This window comes from Anarrhichthys ocellatus, unplaced genomic scaffold, assembly GCF_004355925.1.
Source record: "Anarrhichthys ocellatus isolate YVR2014 unplaced genomic scaffold, GSC_Weel_1.0 scaffold24, whole genome shotgun sequence".
In the NCBI taxonomy this organism is placed as follows: domain Eukaryota; kingdom Metazoa; phylum Chordata; class Actinopteri; order Perciformes; family Anarhichadidae; genus Anarrhichthys; species Anarrhichthys ocellatus.
In genome coordinates, this window is record NW_022280054.1 from 9,423,337 (window position 1) to 9,434,164 (window position 10,828).

Here is a 10,828-nt window from a genome sequence, read left to right on the forward strand (position 1 = left end):
GGAAGAGCACTTAATTCAGCGCAATTCTTGGAGTCTAACTTACAAAAAGTTTAGCAAGTATTTTCTAAAAGTCACTGATCTTACACAAACATGTGTAACACCATGACTTCTTGATGCATTACGTAGTGATGGCACATAATATGTCAAATTTGAATTGCCAGTACAAAGGAAGTCACAAATTCCCAGGTTCAACAGTAATTAGTTTTCATCAGATGTAGGGAGGAGGGTAGGTTTATGGATGGGTGGGTCAAATAAGCACTTTTACCCATGAGACCGCTGTTCGTGTCCCGTGTGAAACCAAAATAAAATCAGCCTTGACTTATTTTATTGTCCGCTGTGAGGCGATGGGGTTTGCTACAGCCGCTAACTGAAGGTCCGCCTCCCGAAGCGGCCACCCGCCATGCTCCCGGTGCAGTAGTCTCCTGGTGGTGGTGAGGAAAATAAATAAAATACAAGTAATTTTCTCATTTCTGCCACTTTGGATTTAATCCAATAATCAATCAGAACATTCACAGGCCAGAGTTCTGTGAATCTTCAACGACCGGATGTGTCTCTCATTAAACTGAAATTGAATTGCAGGACCTAAATTTGAAATGTGTAAATGTGGAAGTAATAATAAACTTTCAGTGAATATCAAATATAGTTTCAGCAACTTGATTCAACATTCAGTTTTAAGTTGAGGGCTCTAAACTAATGCATTGAATTTTAAATTATGCTATTATGAAATTATTCAAGTTAATACAAATTTAAATAATGTGATTCAAATTGTTTTTTTAATGCAATTAATCAGGTTGAGATATATATATATATATATATATACGCACGCACGCATACAGAGTTTCTAGTGACGGATAATTCTGCGAGGAGGTCTGCATGTGCTCTGTTACTACAGCCTTCACCTAGCGGCAAACAGGGCCTCCCTTTCCACTTTTATTGAATTCGCAATAATAAAATCTTTGCAATTTCCTGTGTCCTGTGTATGTGCCTCACGGAGCGAGGTAGAGATGGGGACTGGGAGACACTTGATAGAGGCAACCGTATTAATTGTGGTTTTTATGAGAACACCTTCAGTCTCTTTCTCCTTGCTTAATAACCTGTCTCCCAGGCAGCTGCTCAATCAACCCTTATCTTTCCTTTCATGTCACAAAGACACACGGCGACCCACTCACGTGCACACATGCACATAAAACTAGTTGATAATCAGATAGAGAGAAAGAAAGGAATACGGAGAGAGATTGTCTAACTCTGCATGATGGGTTGGAGAGTTCAAAGATCTGGCTGCCATCCGGCTGCTTCTGTGTTTGGCCTTCTGATTCTCCCGCCTTCACTTTATACTTTCCTTACTCAGCAGCCAACATCGCAGTAGCTCTACTTTGTCAACGCAGAAGTTGAACAAAATGACACTCGTACTGCGTGTTTCCACATATTTAGTGGAACCGCGCGAGCATACGCTGTTTTTGAATGGACTAGGGTTATGTAAATGATGGGGTACTTACAGCATTTAATGCGTTTTACAGAGTGCTTTTTAGTGTTCTTGTCGATCGGGAGTTATTGAGAGGACCACAGATGGAGTGTGAGTGCGAGTAGCATTTCTCAGGAGTGTAATTTGACTTTTTGCTGTTGGTCCATAACTTATTCTCCTCTCACTTTCCCCACTGTTTTCATCTGCTCCACATAAATCCTCACATTTGTAACCCTTGCTCTCCCTCTCTCACCCTCTCTTCCGTCCTCGTGCCTCTGCCCAGGTGCCTTTTTGCTGCCCTACCTGTTGATGGCCGTGTTCGGAGGCGTCCCTCTATTCTACATGGAGCTGGCTCTCGGCCAGTTCCACCGCAGCGGCTGCATCTCCATCTGGAAACACATCTGCCCCATCTTCAAAGGTAACTGAAGGAGTGGAGAGAAAGCAGAGCCGATGGAGAAATGAGTTAACAGCAATAGCTTGGATTAAAAGGCAAGTAGAGGCCATGAGAGACCAGGGCCCACTAACGGGGAAATTGGCAGTAGCGGAACAAAGCGCTGATAAAGGACAGTGTCAAGCCTTCAGAGCCAGAGAGACGGCTCAGTTAACCTCGTGCTCCCCCTCAGTACAGTTCCCTTGAAGAGCATCCCGAGCCTTTTGTGATATACCAACTCTCTGTTATGGAAATTGTCACATTTCCATGCCAAATGCCAGATGCTCAGAAATGTGATAGTATGTTGGTGGTTGTTGTTCGGAAATGTCACCCACTTACCCCGTAGCAACTTGAATTAGCTTGAAAACACCACTGATGTGTCTTCAGGTAGTGACTGACTGGTGCCATTTTTGTTCCTCAATAAAACGCACTTGGCAGGTTTATGATCAAGAATGTTCACGTTTTCTTTACTGTTTTTGTTTTTGTGCTAACAATAGTTTGTTCCACTCATCCAGGGATCGGCTTTGCCATCTGCATCATATCCCTCTACATAGCCTTCTACTACAACACCATCATGGCCTGGGCATTGTACTATTTGCTATCGTCCTTTCAGCCCACTCTGCCCTGGACCACCTGCACCAACAGCTGGAACACGGTCAACTGTAACCAATACATGTCCACCGACCACAACGTGTCGTGGTCCAACTCCTCCACCTCTCCCGCCGAGGAGTTCTATACGTAAGTGCATGTAAGTCGGATGTAGAGGCGTAAGGGGGGGGGGCGAGCTTCACATGAGGGAGACGTCAAGTGAAGGAGGGAGGATGACTTCCAGAGAGCGATTACAGTATTGGTTCTGGTGTTTTAGATTTACCACCATCCCCCCTTTTTCCATAATTCTCTTGGATGTGTGGTTGTGAAGACATAGCAGCAAGAAGTGATTAGAATCACTGATCTCATCTGAGATGGTTGGAAATACCGGAGTGATACAAGTTACAAAATATGACATATCCTCACACGTCGTACTTATTGTGACGGTTAAATAAAGGTCCACATAAAATGTAATCCTGTGGAAAGGTAGAATTTAGCTGAATCAGAAAAGACAACAGACATAAGATAGCGAGAAGGCAGAAGCTTTATTTGATAGACTTTGGCGCTGACTCTGTCGATTCGATTTATGGGGATAGAGCTCTATAAATAGCAGTTGGCGCTCCGCTTAGTGAGCCACAGACGGGGCCTCAACTCTGAGAAGAAGCTGCGTGATCTCAAATGAAGTCAACGAGATAAAACAGATGCAGTGTTTTAAATATTCTTCAGCTGAGATGATGTTTGGATGATGGGAAAGCCTTCAGAACAAATCCCAAAATCTTTAGTATTAACTTTGCCTGAACAGACAAAATTGCCAACTGTGATTCCATTTTGTCTTCTGTTGACTAGCAAACAGTTTGTGCAAATAGATATTACAACAAACCAGAATGCTCTCTGTTCACTGTAAATAAGCATGCCAATAGATCAACTATCCCTTTAGACATGACCTTTTAAAAACGATTATTTATATTATTCCATGTCTTCCAATCTTTGTCACGCTGCTTTCCCAATAATTAACTCAAAACCACCTAACTCTGTCAACTTGGGTGTTTTCTTAGTTTTTTCACTGCAACATAAAACCTGAGCTGTGTCTTTATTACTCCTGACTGCTTTGACACTCTACTGGCTCGGTCTTATCAGCCGCTCACTCGACCGTGTCTTTGTCTGTCCGCTGAGACAGATTCAGGGTTTATCCGTAGTTGGCTTTTCCTAATACAGGTTTTAAAGAACAAATTCCGCAACTCAGTCTGGCGCCAGAATTTCCTGTTTTCAACATAAATCACGTCTCCGTTTTATCGTCTGAGCTCTGTGTGCTTAACCTATGACCAGATGTTAACCTCACTCATTCATTTCACCCTCCTTCTTTTGTGCCCGCTAATGTTTTTCTCACTTTGGCTCGTGTAAACTTCCATGAAGTCATTCAAGGCTCTCTCGCATCGTCTTTATTTATTCTCCCTATCGCGGTGAACTCTCTCATTACTGCTCATTTAATCAGTATGTATCATGTATGTGTGTACATTATACTTGCCGGGGGTCCATTGTTCTCATACTGTGTGTGTTCAGAGAGTTCATACCCTTATATTTTTGCCTTCCTCTTCCCTCCCCATACCTTTTATTCATCTCCTCTTCCTTGTACCTTTTCTTACCCTCTGATGTGTTTTCTTTATTTCTTGCTGTTCCTTTCTGTATCACATCTCCCTCCATCCGTGTTCTATCCTTTTTGTCTCCTTTCCAAATCTTCCAAACATCCCTTCTACTCACCCCATCTTATTATTATTCACCTTCTTCTCCTGCCCTTGTACCTTCTTCCTTTCCCTACTTTCTTCCACTTTTCCTTGATTTTCATCACTCTAACGTCATCTCACTATATGCAATTGCCTTGTCTCCCTCTTTGCCCCCTCTTCGACCTCATATCTCAATCCTAACCCCCTCCCCCCCCCCCCGCCTCGTTTCCTCCCTCCAGTCGCCAGGTGTTGCAAGTCCACCTCTCCCCAGGTCTGCACCAGCTGGGCTCTGTCAGCTGGCAGCTGGCCCTCTGCCTGTTCTTCATCTTCATCATCATCTACTTCAGCATCTGGAAAGGAGTCAAGACGTCTGGAAAGGTAACCAAAGGGGCGCCTGCATGGCTAATGGGGGTGTCAGTTAGAGTGGATGGATGGATGGATGGATTGACGGAGCCAAAAGAGGCTGAGAAAAACATGGCTGTTCGTCCTCAGTATCATTAATCACCATCATGGATCACCGGATATCAGCCGCTGTGACTGACTAGACTTAAGAGTTTATCAACAGAAACGTGAATTGTTACTTCATCTTTTCTGCATTAGGTAGTTTGGGTGACTGCTACCTTTCCCTACCTGGTCCTCCTGGTGTTGCTCATCCGTGGGGCCACTCTGCCAGGGGCCTGGAGGGGCGTCGTCTTCTATCTCCAACCTGACTGGCAGAAGCTGCTTAGCACTACAGTAAGTCAGTTGGCGCAATCTAGCAAGGCTGTGTCTCATTTTGAAATGTCCGTGTTGCTATTATCTTTGTACAAGCTTCTGATCTTAACATACACTGTGAACCTGACCACACTCTCTCAGGTGTGGATTGATGCAGCAGCTCAGATCTTCTTCTCGCTGGGTCCGGGGTTTGGCGTGCTACTTGCCTTTGCCAGCTACAACCCGTTTCACAACAACTGCTACAAGTGAGAACTTTTCTTGTACAAACCTGTCGGTGTATTTTTCACATTACAATGAAACCTACCTCTGCTTTTCCACCATCCCAAAACTAATAATAACCAGCCTATTGTCCTATTGTTCCAGTAGTCTAGTTTTAATAATTAAGTCTAAATACTCTGCAGTTCTCCCTAACTCTGTTATCTTCCTGCCACCTCAACCTCTCCTTTCTCCACCTCAGAGATGCTTTGGTCACCAGCTCTGTGAACTGCCTGACCAGCTTTCTGTCGGGCTTCGTCATCTTCACCGTGCTGGGCTACATGGCTGAGATGAGGCATCAGGATGTGGATGCTGTGGCCAAGGATGCTGGTAGAAAAACAACACACCAACACAGTCCCAAATACATAAATCTTGACTCGCATTGTTGGGGGGGAAAAAAAACATCCTAGATTGAATTGATCTGAATTTTACATAGGACACGCAGCTACAAAAATACATCTGTGAGGATGACTTCAGAGGAGCTATTTTAAACTGCCTCTCTTTCTCCTCCCCAGGTCCCAGTCTGCTGTTCATCATCTACGCAGAAGCCATAGCAAATATGCCTGCTGCTACTTTCTTTTCCATCATCTTCTTCCTCATGATCATTATGTTGGGTCTGGACAGCACGGTTAGTTTGTTGATTGCTCATTTCAGCTAAATGTTCTTTGCACATGTTCCTCTCTCCTTGCTGTTATCTAGCGGACTCTTTTTGTTGCCCAGGGCTCTTGTGTGCTCTCTCCAACCCAGAAACGGAGGTTTCATATTTGCCTTGTCGTGAAGGCAATTGTCTTCTTCTATTTGACTTGTTGCACTCGTTGCTCCATAGAGGTACCGGGTATTGTTTGTCCTCACTGTTCCATTTTGGATAACAGTCGGCGAAGACATTGTGATGGGACTTTCATATCACTGTTGTGTGGCGATCTTGTCTCCATAAGCCCGTGTTTATCGGCTCCGAGGCAGCCAGCTGGAGAGGGCCGCAGGGCTGTTATCACGTCCTGATAATCAGCGTGAAATCAGCATCGGGGTTGCTATGCTCCTCTGCTTTATGACTGAGGATATTACTACAAAACGTGTCGCTGTGTTTGGACTCGTGTTAGATCGGCTTTAACTTTTTGTCCCTTCATTTTTTTCTCATTGTGCCAAGGAGAGGATACACGAGGCATCTGTGGATGTTTTCCATCAGTGCACTGTGGATTGTCAAAAGAGTGTCCTACTACCGTTGGATCGATGAGATCAAACAGCTGATTAGCAACACGTAACATTGAGATTCTCAAAGCTTGCAGCCGAGGGTGCATGTACAGTAGACTGTCTCCTAGATAGGTTTTCTTCATCGTCTGCCTTCTCTTTTTTCATTCTGCTCCCTCTGATGAGTTCCTCTTCTTGGCGGTCTCCTCTCTCCAGTTTGCAGGGCTGGAGGGGGTGATCACAGCGATGCTCGATGAGTTCCCTCATGCCCTGCCTAAGAGACGAGAGTGGTTTGTCTTGGGCCTGGTGTGCGTGTGCTTCCTCGGGGCTCTCTCCACGCTCACATATGTAAGTTAATAACAACATTAAACACTGGTTACTATCAAAATGGCTCCTATCATGAAAACATCAAATATAATCAATTTAGATTTTAAAAATCTCTCTAATACCACACATGCATCTATAAATTATCTCACCTGACTAAATATTGTGATATCTGCTCCTAATAAGAAACATTACTTCAACACTTCATCTTAAATGTTTCTGCTGTATTTTAAGTAATGTGATGGACCGCAGTTAACAATTAGCCTAACTCCAATTCGAGCAGTAATCTGATAATCAACTCTAAACAAAGTTCCCTGATTGTCTTAGACTGAGTAACTGCATCCGAGTAAGTTGCCGTTCCTCTCTCGTCTCGTCTGCTGTGTCAGGGAGGAGCGTTTGTGGTGAAGCTGTTTGAGGAGTACGCTACAGGCCCCGCAGTCATCACCGTGGTCCTGCTCGAAGTCATCGTCGTCTCCTGGTTCTACGGCAAGTTTTGAGTGATGTTGATTGTGATGGCAATGATGACTTGAGACCTTATTGATGATGACTGCAAAAGTTGGTAGGAGAGGGGTGACGCCATACTGTATTACAGTGTGTTTTTCAGCACAGATTGGGAACTTATGGCACTCTGATATTTGGGACTGTGTAGTGATTTTGTGTGTGTGTGTGTGTGTGTGTGTGTGTGTGTGTGTGTTCCAGGTACCAACCGTTTCTGTAATGACATCAAGCTCATGCTTGGTTTCTCCCCGGGGTTCTTCTGGAGGATCTGCTGGGTGGCCATCTGCCCCTGCTTTCTGCTGGTGAGGCCCGTGTATTTACACATTGAAAGCTAATAAGTCGATGACTGCTGCATTTCTAATGTATCCTGATGTTTGATCCTCGTTCTAGCTGACCTCTGCTTTCCTTCTCGTTCCTGTGTGCAGTTCATCATCATCAGTTTTCTGGCCTTCCCTCCAGAGGTCAGGTTGTTCAACTACAACTTCCCGCCATGGACCACTGTCCTGGGCTACTGCATCGGGGTGTCTTCATTCATCTGTGTGCCTGTTTATATGGTCTACTACTTGCTCCGTGCCAAGGGAACATTCAAACAGGTGCAGCATTTCCTTTCTTTTCCTTTACATGTGCTCAGGTGGTAGAGCCTTTTGCCAACTAATCGGTAGATTGACAGTTCGCTCCTCCGGTCCGTCGAAAGTCTCCTTACTCCCGAAGGCCGTGTGTGTGTGTGTGTGTGTGTGTGTGTGTGTGTGTGTGTGTGTGAGTGTGAGTGAGTGAACAAGCATATGTTTTGATCCTGATGAGCAGGTGGCCCCTTGCATGGCAGCCTTTCCCATCATTTTATAAATGTTTGTAAATGGGCTTAATGTTGGCATATAGTGTAAAGCGCTTTTAGTGGCAAGTAGACCAGAAGGACTAGATGTCAAGTGTGTCATCTATATAGTTTCCCCCATCCTCCCCACGTGTCATCCTCCTTCAACCATATCCCTGCCTGACCTTTGTTCACTTACTGACACCTCTCCAACAACAGGGATTGCCTCTGTTGCTTTCCTTTTCATGCACCGTCAGAGTCGACCCTCTGCAGGGAATACATAATTGGAGATCAGGATCAAAGGAGCACCAAAGGAGGAGGCACAGGCCAAAGATTAAAGCCGAGCCAAAGCCATGACAACTTCCAGGCCCCGTAGAGGCTGAATTAGAGCAGAGCAGGCTTGTGTCATCAACAGCCCTTTAGAATCAGAGCACCTTGCATGACAAACAAGGCGTAGCCAAATCAGCAACATTCATTAAAGTAGTCTTCAAAACGTCTCGAGACAGATTTTAGACATCTGTATATTATGGTGTTGCTGTTTGAGCAAGCAGCCCGACCTAACATTTCCAGGTGTGTATTTGCTCTTTGTAGTATACTCTGAGCTTGTAACTTATATAATGCATACTAATACAAAATGTCTTCATCATATTTATTCATTAGTTTCATTGTTATCTTGTCATGTGCTTTGTTAGAGTTGATATCAAAGAGGCTGGTAGACGGACATCTTTGGCTGTGGTCCAGTGTTGACACTGCTGCCAGGGCCACACAATGACACTGATACACACTGTCAACACACACGGGAGTCGTGTTTCTGTGTGCATGCGAGTGTGAAAGAAGACTGCGCCAGTGTAACTCATGAGGCCAAGCGAGGTCAAAATGTCCGAGTGTCTCTCTGTAGCAAAACTGGGGTTGTTTGTCATCTGGAACATCTGTTCACTTTCCAGTGAACTCACTTTAGATGTACATACTATTCTGAAATGGTTTTGATCAAGTCAGGCGTGTTTGAGATTAGAACCAAAAGGATTTTTCAATCAACACACAAATAATCTCCAAACAATTGCAAACAACAATCTGCGGATAATTGTTAGAATCATAACTAGTTTCCTGATGCCAGGTTCAGATTGACTACGAGCTGTCTGACTAGTCATGTGACTGAATATCTTTGGGTTGGGTTGGACAAAACAAGACGATTAAGAATGTCAAATTAAGCTCTGGGAAATTGCAACAGATATTTTCGATTGTTTCTTTCTTTTTTTTTTTTTTTTTACATCTTTTAAACCTAAACGCTGAATGGACTATTTAGTTGTAGCTGCACCGGCTTAGCCAAACAGACCACAGGCTAACTAGCTGCCGTCCCGCTTACGGGAAGACGCACTCCTTTGTAGTCAGCGCTCGGGAGCGATAATGTCTTCTATCTTCTATCAAATGACAAGCTGAACCGAGACGACAAAATCAAGAAAATAATTATTGTGAATCCCTACTGGACACAAGATTCCAAAGTGAAGCAGTTGTTGATAAGTTGCTGGTTAAGAGTAGTGAGGAGTCAGTAGTCAATCACGGTATGAAATGGTGAATAAAATGTAACCACAAGGTCCTTGAACATAGTCAGAATGAGCACTAAAACAATATTAGGCTGATGGGTCCAATTGTTTGCGAGATTAGCCGTGGACAGACAGACACGCACACGTAAGCACGCACACACACGACCAAAAACATAATCTCCTCAGGCTTACAGGCAGGCAGAGAGAACAATGCATACTGGACAAATTTGGTACATGTTAAATACTCATGTCTACATCAATCCTTGGATATTCTATTTTATTTCAGAGATCTTCAAAATGATTATGGCTCCTGTATCTAATTCACCTGACCAAGACTGAGTCCATCAAAACCTGCTGCAATCACATTAGTGGCACAATAACACAAGAACCTGCTTTGTGGCTGATTCCTTGTCAGTTTCTAGTCAAAGTGTTTGTTTCACTTGTAATTTTCTCACTTCTCTTTCTCTTCATCCGCAGCGTCTGTTAAAGAGCATCACTCCAGAGCCCAGCGGTAACCAATACACAGACTTCATTGTCACAAACGCAGTCTGACCAAACCTCGACCAAAAGAAGGTGTCACTCTAGCCACATAGAGCGCCCTCTTCTGGACAAACTGCAAAACTACAGGACACAAGGGGCTACCTTTCACCATCTTTGCCTCTTTTTCATACATCACTACACTTGTTTTTTAGCCGTCTCACACCAAGATCTAGAACTAGTGGTGGAGTTATGCGGAGCCAGGCTGCAGTAGTTCACTGAGCTTTGTTTAGTTTTCTTCCTTTATGCTGGTTCAGTTCTCCGGTGTTTAAAAACACAAAGCTTAAGCTTCAGTATCGTCAGATCAACATCCTCTCTCTATTTGTCGCCTAAGTCATCTTGTGACCAACCTTTCTTCAGGTTATACAGTTGAAACGAATGTTTTCTACAATAATGGAGTATGATACAGTCTGTGTTCATGTAGACAAATGAACTGCAGAGATCAGTCAAAGAAGGCCAGATAGTTACATTTATATCCTCTCTCTGTCTTTATGGTTGCATTTTCATATTCTGCTGTTAAGTTATGCATTCTAACATGTAGCACTATTCAGGTATCTGTTACTGAAGCCAAATATATGATATCTCTTCTGTTCATATTTCTAAAGATATTCCCATATTTTGACTGTCCTTATGTTGTGTTGACTGTCAGCCTGTGCTTATTTGGTGGCATCTTGGACAGGAGACGTATTTGCAATGAGTTCCCTACACTGTGAAGCACTGTGTGTGTGTGTGTGTGTGTGTGTGTGTGTGTGTGTGTGTGTGTGT

The 10,828-nt window shown here is 43.9% G+C and overlaps 1 protein-coding gene across 1 annotated transcript; it reads left to right on the forward strand.

Moving 5' to 3' along the window:
• Nucleotides 1-1,687: 1,687 nt before the first annotated feature.
• On the forward strand, nt 1,688-10,822 carry slc6a4a (solute carrier family 6 member 4a; the record flags this gene model as incomplete). Its single annotated transcript, XM_031860986.1, has 12 exons — nt 1,688-1,880; nt 2,408-2,630; nt 4,441-4,579; nt 4,802-4,936; nt 5,057-5,160; nt 5,373-5,500; nt 5,686-5,798; nt 6,572-6,703; nt 7,066-7,165; nt 7,379-7,479; nt 7,603-7,770; nt 10,004-10,822. Coding segments are annotated over 12 exons (1,611 nt in total), but the record flags the coding sequence as incomplete, so codon positions are not given.
• Between the last annotated feature and the right edge of the window lie 6 nt (nt 10,823-10,828).